The 15,394-nt window shown below is 36.5% G+C and overlaps 2 protein-coding genes across 2 annotated transcripts in view; one reads left to right on the top strand and one right to left on the bottom strand.

The window, feature by feature from the left end:
- Positions 1-69: 69 nt before the first annotated feature.
- acaa1 (acetyl-CoA acyltransferase 1) lies at positions 70-3,864 on the bottom strand. The gene is made up of 12 exons (XM_065258121.2): positions 3,559-3,864; positions 3,191-3,284; positions 3,013-3,070; positions 2,851-2,930; positions 2,702-2,744; positions 2,465-2,563; positions 2,171-2,251; positions 1,890-2,080; positions 1,639-1,818; positions 1,478-1,533; positions 1,232-1,377; positions 70-1,126 (listed from the first exon to the last, which is right to left on the bottom strand). Exons 1-12 carry the CDS (start codon positions 3,709-3,711, stop codon positions 1,051-1,053), a joined length of 1,257 nt encoding a protein of 418 aa, XP_065114193.1. The 5' UTR covers positions 3,712-3,864; the 3' UTR covers positions 70-1,050.
- Positions 3,865-4,381: 517 nt separating this feature from the next.
- map3k22 (mitogen-activated protein kinase kinase kinase 22) overlaps positions 4,382-15,394 on the top strand; it is a 71,714-nt gene continuing 60,701 nt past the window's right edge. The window contains exon 1 of the mRNA XM_065258119.2: positions 4,382-4,762. The gene's annotated coding sequence lies outside the window, so the exon portion shown is untranslated. The remainder of the gene's footprint in view (positions 4,763-15,394) is intronic.

The raw sequence follows: 15,394 nt of genomic DNA, 5'->3' as shown, positions 1-15,394 counted from the left end.
TTTTAATTGTTAAAACTGTTTATTAGTTTAGATTATTTCAAGCTGTTTGTTTTTTGTACAACAAGCTAGTTACCAAGATTTCAAATTATCCAATGTGAACTCAAAGGTTGCAGTTAAACAGTGATTTTGATCCTAACCTTTGGAATGCAAGAGTTTATTTGTAACAAATTATTTTTATTGTAATGAATAACCGCTTGAAATGCATTACAAATCTTAACAAATTACACCAGTCCTCTAACATTGTGTAAATGTTATGTAATGAAATGTAATGCTTATTAAAAACATTCTTTCTATAATCCTGAATACTCTGCCTGTATCCATATGAAAATACTTAAATCAAAATACAGAAATATCATATCCCTTGCGTAAAATATCTGATTGCTCTTACACAGATATCATCTATTTCCATGATGTGTTGCCGTCATAGTTAAAATATAAGGCACTTTAAACAGATGTGCCATTTTATTATTAACATCTGCACTAGTAAGGTATCATCCAGTGATCCACACTACACTGTAAAAAGTAAAAGTTGGAATAACTTTAAAATAGGGATGCACCGATACTGGTATCGGCCTCGATACCACATTTTCTAAAGTACTCGTACTCGTTAAAAGTCCCCCGATACCTGGAATCGATACCACGGTCTGAGAAATGTCTATGTTTGAGCGGTGTGTAAGGGGTTAATGCCTCGTGTTGTCCAAAGAGGCAGAGTTTACAACAAACTGGAAAACTAGTCCTTTGTTTTTTTTTGTTAAATTATATGACTAAAGCGGTTACCTGTAAATTTAAATCATGTTTTTTTATTAAGTACTCGGTATCGGCAAGTAATGAAATGCAAGTACTCGTACTCCAAAAAAGTGGTATTGGTGCATCCCTACTTTAAAAATGACTTCAACTGGTAACACCTAAAGTTTTTTAAGTAGAGCAGCTGTTACTTTTTACAGTTAACTTAGGAACCGCTCTGCTTTATCTGCTTGCATTTTACAGTTAGTGGTTTAGCACGTTAATTACAAATTTTTTGCATCTTGGGATTTTGTGAAAGAGCTTTAATCATTGTCCCGGGTATTCAAAAACGGCGGCAGCTCCCATTCCAGTCCCGATGCACATGGACACTACACCATACCCTCTGAAAAAAAAAGGATCATTAAAAAGTTAGCTTACTGATTGCATTGCCATTGTTTTGTATTAAAGCAACATGCCAAATGCCTCCTAGTGAAGGAGATCTGTTTACCTCTTTCGTCTGCGTTTGAGCTCATTCAGAAGTGTCACAACCTGTCGAGCCCCAGTGCAGCCAAGGGGATGACCAAAAGCAATAGCCCCTCCATTAGGATTCACTTTCTCCATGGGAATGCCTAGCTTTTCCACACAATACACAGCCTAAAAGGCAAAAAATTATGTATCAGTTTCAAGCAATTCACACACCAGATGTTAAAACACAAAAAAGTGACTAAAAGACTTCACAAACTGAATTTCTGACCTGACTAGCAAAGGCTTCATTGATCTCAAACACATCAATATCATCAACCTTCAGACCTGTAAAAGCATATGCAGCAACACGGTTTGTTTGCAACCTTGATTTTATAATGGAAACTTTGTAACAATTTTGAAAAAAGATTTATTTCACATCTGTACGCTCACCTGCTTGTTTAAGGGCCTCTGGGATAGCATAGGCTGGGCCAATGCCCATTATGTCTGGTGGCACACCCACCACAGCGCTCGCCCGCAGCACCCCAAGAACAGGCAGTCCCAGTTTCTCTACTGTAGATCTCCGCCCTATCAGAACGGCTGCAGCGCCATCACTCACCTGGCTTGCATTTCCTGCAGTGCGCAACAAAGAATTGATTTATTTATAGACCCGTTTTATAAAAAAATCAGATTTCAGTTCTCACCAGCTGTAGTGCTGCCGTTTTCCTTGAATGCTGGACGGAGTTTGGCAAGGCCTTCCAGCGTAGTGCCAGGTCGGATTCCATCATCCTTTGAGACAGTAATGGTGCGCTCTGTGCCGTTTTCATCCATGAATTTAGTAGTGACTGGTGCGATCTCTTGATCAAATAGGCCCTGTTTCTGGGCCATGGCTGCACTAGTTATGATAAAGTCCAAAAATAAAAGTCATATTTAGTCAAGTGCATATGATTGGGAATTGTGAAAAAAAGCAATACATTATACTTACTTTTGTTGGGACCTGAGAGCAAATCTATCCTGTTTATCCCTGCTGATGCCAAATCTCTCTGCAACGTTCTCTGAGGTTATTCTGAAACACATAGACAATAAAAATGTAAAATATAAAAACAATTTAAAAACAACTTGTACTGACGTATCTTAACATATGTCAGTGCCATTGTTTTGTCTCAAAATGCACAACAGTAGTTTTTTTTTTTTTAAATGCTAATCTTAACCCTGTCTGGGTATCCGTCCCTTAATGTTTAACACAGTATTTCTCATTAAAGAATAACATTATCCATACCCCATGGGAATTATACAGTCTCTGGCCTTCTCATTGTCCATTAGTCTAGGGCTAATATCCCCTGGGTTTCCTACTGATTGCAGTGACATACTCTCCGTACTGCCAAGTTGACATTCCAAGAGATGATGATTATCAGAAAAACACAAAAAAAAAATATATTTTTAGACTTGAATACATGTTCTTATATATTTGCAAATAGTGAAAAAGGGATGATTTGTATAAATGTGGCATACTAACCCACAGGCAAGACCCAGATCATACGCCCCATTCCTGATTCCACCTTGAAAAAAAGATAAAAAGGCTTGTTCGAATTGTAATGTATTTCTTTTTGTTGCAGCCAAAATAATAAAGATGAGCCATTTTACTGTTTAAAAATTAATTTTTACCTGCAATATTAAAAAGTGCCTGTAGTCCAGAAGAACACTGCCTGTTCACTGTGTAGACTGGTACAGACTCGGGAAAGCCACTAAAAAATTTCATTTTTGTAATTGCGTAAATGACAACAGGTGAATGCAATAATGGTTTTATATCAAATCAAGACATCTCACCTAAGAAAATGGGCAACTCGAGCCATCAGTGCACCCGCTCCAGGCTGTAGAACATTACCTGCACAAATGTTTGTGAAACAACACCATAAACTCATATGTTCTGCATACATCATACATATTGGTGTGTTTTACCGTATCCACTTATTTTTTGGTCATGTTGTAATCACAACTGACTCACCGACACACACATCCCCTAGTGAGGCGGGTGGCAGTCCAACATCCTTGAGAACTTTACTCATCACAGTACTGAGAAGCTCATCTGGAGTTGTGTCCTGATACAGGCACATGACAGGTAAACTACTACATTTTAAAAGATGAGGCAACTGTTCAACGCCCCCAATCACAATTTCTGCCCAAAATATTCTAGAAATTGTCATATTTGTTATAAAACAATAGCGTGAGCAATATCTTGCTTTTTATGCTTGTTTTAACTTATTTAAGCCATGTTGGGGGGTCTCCTGGAAGGACCCAGGACCCCTGGATTAGAAGCACAATTGCAAAAACCCGTATAGAGTCATGCATTAATGCAAATTATAGATTTATCACCTTAAATGATCCCCTTTTCGCCCGGCCGATTGCTGTTCGTAGCCCATGAACTACAACGATATCGTTTGGATCAACAGCTGATGCGCTGCACTGTCTCATACCCAAACGTCCATTTGACGACAGATGTCCAGATAAAATCTGTACTCTGTGCATTTTTACAGTTGAAAACCTGAAGACGAATTAATATAAAAGTCTAAAGTGTTGATGAACATAAACCTAAACTGATAAATGGAGCAGAAACTTGAACTATGCTCTACATTACTGACTGTGTTTCCTGGTGGACCTTGCTTCGGTGATCTCATTGGATAGGAGGTTCTGACGTCATTGTGTAGAATTGTGGGAAACGAAGTGCGCATGATTATTTTTCTTCACTGTTAAAAAGTGCGCATGATTAAAACAATTAATACTTGTTATTTTTATATACGTTTATTTAACGATTTAAATGTAATTACATAAACTCTATGTTTATTTTACTTTAATTTATTGTTATATTATTGTAATTATTTTATCATATTGCATATTATGCCACAAATCTGTCAAAAAGGTATTCTATTCTATTTTATATTTGAGATGGTTTTCACATCTACATAGATGTGAAAACTACATAGAGTGTAAATTAATTAAATTAGTTTCTTATGGAGCATAGCTTATTTTCTAAATAAAACTTATAAAACCGATAAATAGCAAGCCTAATATAGCAAGGCAAACTTTTTTGCACATATAATGTGCACCACAGTCAGCCGAGGGCGCCAAAATATCACCGACGGTCTGTGCAGCACTCGCGTCATCGCTTCCTGAGGCTCGTGCTATTTGTGACCTCAGAGCGCTTGCTTTTCTGTGGAAAAACTCGCCGACCGGCAGTGTTTGCGGAGGGGAAAGTTTCTGCTTTTGACGGCGCGCAGTCGACGAGATTAGCAGTTTTTCCAAGCACACACAGCCTGGATTATTATTGTCTGCGACTCCAACAAACATAATCTGCAAGTCTTCTCGATAGGTTGGATTTGTGCTGTTTCTCCATATTTCGCGTGACAACTGTATCCAAGTCCTCGCTGCTTCCGGATATACTGTTATTATTATCTTATAACTATACTATCTTTTGGGGATTTTTCCTCTTCGCTGCATTTAACCCAGTGATCCGACTGCTTTGAATCACACATTTCTGGTTTCTAAAGTGCAAGATCCAGTATGAATATACGCACGTAAGGTGAGTTATGGAATAATAACGAATGTACTTAAATGAACTGTAATATGCAAATATTTGCCATAAAAGGAAAAATACAGATCTAGTTCAATTCAGAGAGTCCCAGTTCACCGCTTCTAAAACCAAAGACATACTTATGAGTTAAAAGCGAAAGTCTTTGCTTTTTGTTGAAGCTGAACTTGACACTGAAATGACACCTAACGTACCATATAAATGTCTATTATGCTGGTGTGAGTTATATGGATAATGACATTATATGTGATATTTATGTGCCTACACAGCCAAGATATAAACATGGATATCTTTGTCTCATTATCTATATCTAAACAATATATTACTTCTGTCGTTTAACATACCTGTGTGTATATGTATACTATTTATGTTGGCATAGCCTATGTGACTATTAATAATTGCCAAAAATTCAATACACAAACAAACAAACAAAGTTTCTTTTAAAGGAATTATAAATGTTATCATTTACATTACCCTTATGTTGGTCCAGACCTGTTTGATTTGCTTGCACAAACAAAGATGTTGTACATAATGTTGGACGGATTCATTGTCTGTTCACTGTCATTGTATTGGAAAAAGAGCATTTACATTCTGTGATTCATGAAAAATAGAAAATGGGAAGTTTTTTCACCCCAATTTTCACTTTTGACACGTTTAGTGTAAGATTGTTACACTTGTTTAACCTCCTACGGCCTGGTGTGCCTGTCCACATACGTGGACATCACATTTATAGGTTAATATATTTATTGGTTCTTCCTAACCCCAAATAGCTGGAAGAAATCTAAAATGCAGGCCAAACCAAGGCTCGGGTCTTAGGAGGTTAAGAGCTGTTGTCCGTACTTTGATTATGAAAGCTAATTGTCAGATTGTTAGGATTTAGGCTCAGATACAGGTATACTAAATTGCAAAGATGGGACCAAGTCACACATGTGCAAGTCTCAAGTAAGTCTCAAGTCTGAACCTTCAAGTCTCAAGTAAGTCCCAAGTATTTTTTTTCTTGGGCAAGTCAAGTCAAGTCGAGTCACAGGCTATGTCAAGTCAAGTCAAGTCCTGTAGTAGGTCAAGTCCAAGTCAAGTCACCTTATTATTGTAATTTTACCTGCAGAATCTGATCTTAATAAAGATATATAGAATATAAAGATATAAAGAAATACTTATTCAGTAAAATACATCATGGAATCAAACAAAATTGTAATCTCTTCCGTTCGCGTGCCTACATTTGAAATAACGAACTTGAGCGCGCAAAAGACGTGATATGTGAACCGGCCCTACCATTGTAGAATCCAGTCATTTTTCTCTGTGTGTGTTCAGGTGGCAAACCAAGACACAGTAGCCAAGTCTCGTACCGCTCAGATCAAGGGAAGTATTTTTTAAAAAATAAATAAAAATTATTTTGCCCACATTTGTCCCCAACACGGTATGATGAGGGTTAATGGCTACTTAAGCTATTATTACATTAGCTAACTACCAACTAACCTTCAAATGACGGACGAAATTGGAGGTTGTCGTCTGGCTGCCCATGATTTTAATGTTGCATGTCTTGCAACGCGCTGTTCGTCTTTTGCCATCGTGTTGAAGCTGAAAGCGATGACCCCCGCTACCCCTCCGGCTGACATTTTGATATCTGTTCTATGTGGGCATGGTGTGGGTAAGGTACGAGAGGGCATGACTGATGATAGTGTCGTGATTCAGTCATGACAACGCCATTCTTAGCCTGCGCTCCAGCTGGGTCAACTTTATTTTTTAAAAATAGTTTATATATTTTATATTCAAACTGAAAACATGATGTGATTAACACTCAAGTCATTCAAGTAATCGTGTCTCAAGTCAAGTCAAGTCCCGAGTCTTTAACTTCAAAGTCCGAGTCAAGTCTCAAGTATTTTATTTTTTGTCAAGGCAAGTCACAAGTCACAAAAATAGCGACTCTTAATTCTTAATTTTCTATATATACATTACATACATACATACATACATACATATATATGTCCGATGTCGATACTGATATTAAGAAAGCGGTGAAGCCGATATAACACAAATGTATGTAATTACAGTAAATAAGAGACAAACAAAAAAATTGGTGATACATAAACATTTGTTATTTTAACATTTATAAATATAACCTTTTAAAGTACTTAAACATATTTACATAAATAATAATTTACATAATAAGTGAATCTGACATCTCACGTACTGTTTGAATAAGTATTTTGTACCAGTTTGTTGTTGTGTGTGACACAGCATAAAGCAGGGCTCAACAACACAAATAATTTTTTATACTGGCCTGGTCGGGCCGGTGGTTCAGGTTTTCACTTGCCCTGCCAAAATTTTCACTGGCCCAGTGGCCCCAATAAAAAAATGTCAGTGTCACATATTTAAAAATAATAATTCAAAAGTCAAATATAATTCTATGCATATACAACAGACATGTTCCAACGAAAAAAGACTCCTAACTTTTCTGCTTTACCTGTAAACTGACAGTAAACTGGGCAAAATATTGCATCGTTTCTTTTGTTGTTTCACTCAAGTAAATGTCTGCTTCCAAGATGTTAAATAATATACATTGATGAAAATATATTTTAGTGACTGAGGATGAAGCACTGGCCCGATCGGGCAAGTGACAATCCTTTTTACTGGCCCGAACGTTTTTCACGCTTGCCCCGGGCCACCGGGCAGTCCTTTATGTTGAGCCCTGATAAAGTCATGTTAAAAAAGTGACAAATGATTGGTCATTTTACTTTCTGTCTGACTTTGGCTTTACATTGAATGACACTGAGTGTATTTTTATTTCAAACAAAAAATTTAAGTAATAGAGAAATTGACTGGCTGATTACAAAGATTTATCGTCCTATGCCGATAATAAAAATTAATCAAAATATCTATTGATTATATCTGCCTTCGCAATATATCGATCTATCACTTATCAGTTATACTCCCCATAATGTTTCTAAGTTCTTGAATAGCTCTTTTAGAAATGCTGCCCTTGACTGTACAAGTTAATGTTTTCCTGTGCCATTGTCAGGTTGTTACTTGTAGGCAATAGGGTTGGGCGATGTCCCCATAAATTGGCAGTTGACGATGGTTACGTAAACCATCGCGATGGACGATGATATCGTTAGGCGGGGGGTATTTTAATTTTTCGTTATTATTCGTTATTATATAATTTTTATTCGTTATTTTACTTTATTACTTCCACTTAAGAAGAGTTGTGCACTTTTTATTTTAATATATATTTTACATAAATACTATTCTGTACTTAAAATCTATAATTTTGTTATTTTACTATCCCAACTAATGTCTCTTTCCTATAGGTTGCACATAAGGGGAAAAGGTAGCTTTAATCCACTGAAGAAGAGTTGTGCACTTTTAAGCACCTTTTAATCTCTTTACATAAATATTTTTTTCTATTTAAAAGCTATAATTTCATTATTTTACTAACCCAACGACGACTCCGCGCTTTCCAAATTTTGCACGTAAATATCTGCGCATATGTGCCACCAGTACTCCGTCAGAGAGCGGGTCTTCAGCACCGCGGGGAGCAGCCAGCACTTCAATCCGCAGCTTATTAAAACTAGACAAAGTGAACAGGGCCAGACACATCTAAATTTAAACATGGTCTGTGTATGTAAATCCCGCGTTTCGGTCGGAGTGTTGTTCCCGTTTTCTTGTTCTTGACGTTCCCTGAATTCTGGGTTTATATCTTAATCTGCCGCTTCAGTGCAGTATAGCCTCAATGTAACAATGAGCACGATCTCCCGAGACACTACAAAAGGCTACTAATAAATGATTAATATGGGCTGTTTTCTTGTACAAAATTAAATATTTTAAGATAAATGTACAACATGTAAAAAGACAAGATTCTAGCAATGTCAAGATTAGGGATGGGCATTTTCCAGTAATTTACTAATTTTTTTAATATTTAATTTTTCGAATATTTAAGCTCTTAAAGAACGAATATTCGTTTATTTAAATTATGTTAATTAAGACATGCGTGTTTTGTATTTTTCATTTTGTCATAATTTCACAGAAGGCTTATAATTAGGAAATATCCACAGCAAGCTAAACTTATATTTAATTATTGCCATTAAACTGCCATGTGCAGTTATCCGGTTAATTTTCGAAAGAGCACCGCAAATAATAAATGTTCTCCGTTTCATTTCGTTCTCCGTGTCTGTCTCTTTATTAACAAAATAAAGTAGACTTTATAACAGAAAGCTTACAAATCTCTCATGATGTGTTGATTCGGGCGGCGGAGAACAAACGTTTAATAACACGTGAGCCCTCACTGAGCCAGTGGCCAAATACGGCGCGGCGGGGACAAACCCGGAGATAAAAGGAAAAACTTAAATTCGTCTGCAATCTGCATTGCCAAACAATCTGAAATACATACAAATTAATGTTCATGTATATTTTACATTTAAGTCTGTAAAAGACAGTATAGATGAAGTGAAAAACCATTAAATAAGTTGTTACCCTTTGGTGGCACATTAAAAACAAACAAACATTCGAATAGCATTTTTTAAATTCGAATTATTATTGCCATTCGAATATCCGTGCCCATCCCTAGTCAAGATCAAATGCCCGACATTTCACAGACTAACACACGTCACGTCTCACGTCTTCTATTTAATTTATAGACCAATTCACGCAAAGATATTAGGTTAACTATAGTCTATATAGAAGAGAGTAAGTGTATGTCGACTCGCAGCGGAGTGGGGAGGGGGCGTGGCATCACGATGGTGTCTCTCCATCGTGATGTCAGTCAACCATCACGATGGACGATGATATCGTCTATCGGCACAACCCTAGTAGGCAAGGCAAGTCTTGTTCAATATCTGGCTGCAGTGTGAACGTGTCTTTTTTCAGCCAAGCCCATTATCATAAATATGTCTTGGCAGGGTCAAAGAAAGGAATCTCATTGAACTTTGTACCTTTGTTGCAATAAATTCAAGGTTGCCTTTAAACCAAAAGCCTAAATGAATTGTTAGACTCACCTTAGAGTCAAGTGCAGTTAGATGCACATACAGTATAACGGTATCGATTATGGGTCTTTCAGGGCTATTGATGTTATGCTTTGGGCAAAAGTGTGCTGGAAGTCCACTACCAATGCAAGAGGTATGTCAAAGCATCACGTTGAGCACACCTGTTGTGATACCCACTAGCTAGCTAGCCAGCTAGGGCTTAAGAGTAAAGATTTGTTATGGTGGCGCTGGTTGCGACTAGTAGTTCAGATTAGCCCTGCCAATATTTTCCCTTGCATGGGGCAAAAAAATCATCAGGTTAATTTTTAGCAATGCAATTAAGTGAGTTTGCGTTTAATCGTTACGTTTTCTTTACTGCTTTAAATATACAGTAAAATGTAATGGGTAACACTTATATTATTATGGGTATACACACACAATAATATTGTATGCACTAGCTATCATAAACACACAAAAGACAATACTTCTACACCATTTATTTATCGTTTGTGTTATCTTTTTTTTATCAAAACTTGTAATTGTTAACATAAGTTAATGCCTAACATGAACGATTGTTTTGACATAACTACTAACAAAGATCAATAAATGCTGAAAAACTATTGCTCATAGTTAGTGTATGTCAGCTAATGCATTTACTAATGTTAATAAATACAACCTTATTGTAAAGTGTTAATGTATGGAAATATGTTATAACTCAATGACAACTATAAAATTCATAAACACAGCAGACAAATAAAATAAAACCTTACTTTGGTTGAATTATAAAGTATAAAAACAGCCGATATGGTCGATTCTCTAAGTAAAAAAAGAACAGGATGTAATGCAATGCATTTGAGCTTTGTGTATAAACTAGTAATGTTTCTTTACATTTTCTAATGTTCAATATAAATTGTCATTATATAAATTAATAATTTCAAAATGCATTCTTCAGAATTTAAATAATGCAAGTTTTTGGCATCGGTTGACAATTTTTAAATATTGGTTCATCTCTAATTTTTTTTTCATACTCCTAATAAATTGAAACATCACAGTTTAATGAAAGATAATCCAATGCTTACATTTTCAAGGCTTAATCAATAAAATGCATTGTTAAAACAGCACAAGCCTGACCAGGCACGTAACGTGTCTGTCAACTAATCAGATGTTTCCTACTAGGGGTATTACGGATCACAAAACTCACGGTTCTGATCACATTATGGTTCTTGAGGCACGGATGTGATCCTTTTTCGGATCAGCAAATAAAGAAATTACAAACATTTTATAAAAAAGAACAAAGTTGCACATTAAGTAAGGTCTAAAATTAGCATTAGGTACAGAAATCGATTCAAATGAATTCTAACACTGTCTTTATTGTATACATTGAATATACTTATTATTTTTAGAGCTACATTTTCTCTTTGTCTTGGGTCATTTGATTAACATTAATGATGTCACAGACTTAAGTAGGTTAATTGAGGTTACTGTTTCTTTAAGACCAAATAAGCACAGACTGGTTTCTAACTATAATCTATACATAAAACTTAAGACATAAACAAATGTTTTTATTAGAAAAAGAATACTATGGATATCATTTTGTTTGTATGTGCCCTGTCAAGAACAGAAATATTTGATGTTCACTTGCTTTTTGAAACGCGTCTCCCGTGTATGCACTTTTGAGTGCACTTAAACGCGCTCACACACAGACGGAGGGCGAATTCCAAGTGGTGCAGCATAAACAGTCGACCCACATAAAAACGTTAAGTTGTTTTTCATTGCACTTTAGCGCCTTTTGTGGTTAAATTGTTTAAAATCACTTGAATGTTAACATTTGCAAGCCTTTGAAACACATGCACATCATAAACTTTCCCTATTTAAATTTGCGTATTAATCCGCAAATCGTATGCGAGACGAACCGTGCACGTTATAAACTACTTTGACTCATAGTGATTTTAGATTGATAGAGACTTCCTTATGACCAAATGACGTAGTACTCGCACAAGCTGTGCATGAAACACAGAATCGTAGCCTTGCGATTCAGAATCGATTTCAAACAGGAATTTAAATGGCACACACGATAAATCATTACAGCCCTACTCCCTAGTAATGAAAGGAAATGTACAGGGGAAATGATACGTGTGTCAGTTTAATCATTAAATCCATAAAGTTTTAAGTTTTAACTACTTATGTCAAATAAAAGATCTGTTTAGGTACTTGAATTTACACATTTTCAGGAATCCCTAAAGGAATATTTTGGGAGAGGAGTCTATGATGAATAACCATCTCAGATTAGGATGTCGGGGAAATGTGGTATTTTATCCCGTTTCCTTCAGGGAACGCCGGTTTCGTGGCTTTAAGTCAAAGTGTTGTCTGGTCTGCTGCAGATCTTCATGATGGGTCATTAATTTTAGGCCTAATCTCAGGGCTTGCTGTCTCGGACACAGAGGAAATCACAGTGGTCTTATCACTTTCTTGAATGATTGGACACGAACCCACCAAAGAGTCAAGGGCCAGGGGTCATTGTTATTTGAGCAGCTCCTGCAGGCTCTTCGTGTGTGAAAACAACAGGGGTGGTGCTTTTACTTCAAGTTCAGTGTTGTTGATAAAGAGAAAATCTTTTTTAAGTGTAAGACATCAAAATGTCTAAATTTGAGTCAGGTTTTTAAGTTTTGAATTGAACAACTGGTCTGTTATCTGTTAAGCTTCTTAATGCGGTCATGTGTTATTCAGCACTTTGGTACTTTTTAATGAGTCAAAGGAAACCCCTATCATGTGTGTCTAATATGCTGGTGTGCAGATCTATTTAGTTCCATATTAGAAACGTATTACAAACGTATGTCATCATATTTTAATGATAATTTATGAATCCTTGTTTCTTACTGTAGTTTATTATAAATGTGAAAAAAAAACACCATGATATGACTTATGTGGTTTCCGGCTGACCATACAAACCACTCTCAGAAAAAAGGTACTATTTTGGTGTATATATGCACCTTTGAGGTACCAATATGCACCTTTTAGGTACAAACATGTACTTTTTGAAAATGTGACAACTTGTGATCTACTTGTATCTTTTATCTGAAAGTATACTGGTTTTGATCAAAATATACTAACCCTTTTAAAGAAGTTGAATTGCAGGAGATCTCTGTAATTGGCCTGACTGCTGCTGCTTGTGCGGGGTTGTTAAAGGTTCTTGTTCACCAGCGTGTCAGATGTTAAGAGCGATTTAATCTAACAGCAGTTATTGTTTCTCACATGCGACTGAGATGGTCCCTTTGGCATGTTGAAGTGTTATTGACGTGATGGGAGAAAATGCTTGCAAAAGAAGTGTCATTCAAGAGTGACAGATGTGTGAAATCCTCTTTTAACCTGTCATGACCTGTGAAACTTTGAAAAGTGGTTTAACTGCAGGCAGGGTCAGGAGTAATAATTGAAATTCCAGTGACATTAAACACAAATTTCGGATGTCTGACCTGGAGACATCTGCTATTCTATATATTAAGACGAATGAGCAGAACAACAAATAAATTATGTAATGCATGTGGGTTCGTGAGAGAATTACGGCTTACAATGAAAACAGCATATTATTGTGCAGATGGTGCTTGTTTTCTGTCTCAAAAATAAACACGTTCTGGGAGAAGAATCAATGACAGCCATAGGAAAAAAAAATTATCAAGATGTTTGCTGTGAGCTGAAGAGCAGCTCGATTATGGGCAAAATTAAGGTTATATTAGTAAAAATCATGGTCACAATTATTTAGCACGATTACACAGTGACTATGAAAACATGCATTCATTTAACTTTTTTATTTAAGGTATAGCAGAGGATTTTCTTTTTCCGGGGTGGATCATCAAGACTATTGGTCATCCTAGTTGTCAATCATTCTAATGATATATTTATGTAAAGCCGTCGTACGTGCTCGTCCCTATAGGTTCATTTTCAGCATACAGTTTCAGCCATTCATTGAAGCTCGCGTTCTAACCGTGTTTTTTCTAAATGTCTGAGGGGCGCAAGAGATAAAGTGTTTACGAATTGTATGACAGTCGCAAAGTTTCTACTCGACAGGTAAAGTTTGATTTGTAAAAGTTTTGAATTAATTGCACAGCCTAGTGAGCTGAGCTTGCTTTGTCTTTACAATGCAAAGGTGGCACGAAAGATGAATCTAAAGTGGTAGTAAGATATAGTATAAATGCATGCGCACGCAACAATTACAACTGCATAAATAATCTTCTGAAATACATTTTCGAAATATATTATATGAATAGGGTACTATAATATTAAAAAAATATTAAATCATATTTTTACATATTTGCAACAGAGCATCAAAACTGATTTTGCACAAACCAGCAAGCATTTTTGCGTTTAAAAGACATCTAATAGACCCTTTTACAACTCATGTGATCAAACAGCCTGCGCGCGCATTTGGGCAACAGAACTGGTGTTATTCCCCATTGGTTCTAACGTGTTAGCAACTCAGAAAGTTTATTAAAACGGTTTCCCAGCATCATAATGTCTGGTTGTTGCTTTTGGTTGCACTAATAATATATACAGTGTTGGGGAAAGTTACTTTTAAAAGTAATGCATTGCAATATTAAGTTACTCCCCAAAAAAGTAACTAATTTCGTTACTTAGTTACTTTTCATGAAAAGTAATGCTTACAATACTTTTAAGTTACTTTTGCTTTATCTTACTTGGATTAGGCTTGATCTCTTTCAGGCCTTGCAGGTGTTTTCTATGATCGCAAAAAATGTCAAGCTCTGGCCTGCCATCTCCGTTTCTGACTCAAATTGTTCCCGCTCAGGCGCACAGAATGCGTAATTCAATGTTAATATGTTCAGTTTAATTCAGTACATTATTTTACACAGATCTGGTAGCTGTGTTGAAAAAGTTGATAAAGTCAACTTTTTAAAATAACTTTCTCTATCTGTGTATCTATCATACATCTCGCAAGTCAAAAATTATATGCCCCCAAATTCAAGTTTATTTTGTCTAAAAGTGGGTTTCTCATAGCCGGACTATATCGGGTCTATAGGGTGAAATGCTATTACTTGCTGGGAAGGGATGGAGCAGTCTGTGCTCTATCCCTGGCTGGGTCCTTTATATTATCCCTTACACCAATGTACTGTAAGTTTGTATATGCGTATGCATCTGTGTTCTTTCCGATACATGGAAGTTGTTCTTTTGCTTTGACTTGTCCCACTTTTTAAGTGCATATGCCTTTTTTGCACCCTGTGGAGACCACTCCAGATCAAGTTGTGTATATTGGCAAAGAAATGAATCCATGCTGCAGAAAGTGAATTGTCTACTGAGGGAGTCTGTGTGACTGTGTGTGTTTGCACCAATGGTGTGCGTATGTGTGCGCAGGAAGGTAGGCGCACCTCACCCATGACAAAAAAACAATGCTGAAAAGTAGATTAGGAGCCCAGCGTGCGAGATTGGCTTAGCATTACTTAAGCAGCACCACTCTCCTTGGCAGCCCCTAGAAGGAATGGCTGTTGTGAAGAAGATGTTGTGTGTGTCATTTCCCAAAAGAGGCACCGTCACAACCCGTAAGTCACATAGTTAAAAGAAGAGGGCTGTCCTAATCGTTGCGAGCTGGCCAATTGGGTTTATTCATCACAGAAATAACAGTGCTGAACTTTCTTATCACTCACACGACAGTAAATAA

The sequence above is a fragment of the Paramisgurnus dabryanus genome, chromosome 22 (genome assembly GCF_030506205.2).
Source record: "Paramisgurnus dabryanus chromosome 22, PD_genome_1.1, whole genome shotgun sequence".
In the NCBI taxonomy this organism is placed as follows: domain Eukaryota; kingdom Metazoa; phylum Chordata; class Actinopteri; order Cypriniformes; family Cobitidae; genus Paramisgurnus; species Paramisgurnus dabryanus.
Note: the sequence above shows the minus strand (reverse complement) of the source record. Positions and strands in the feature narration are given on the sequence as shown.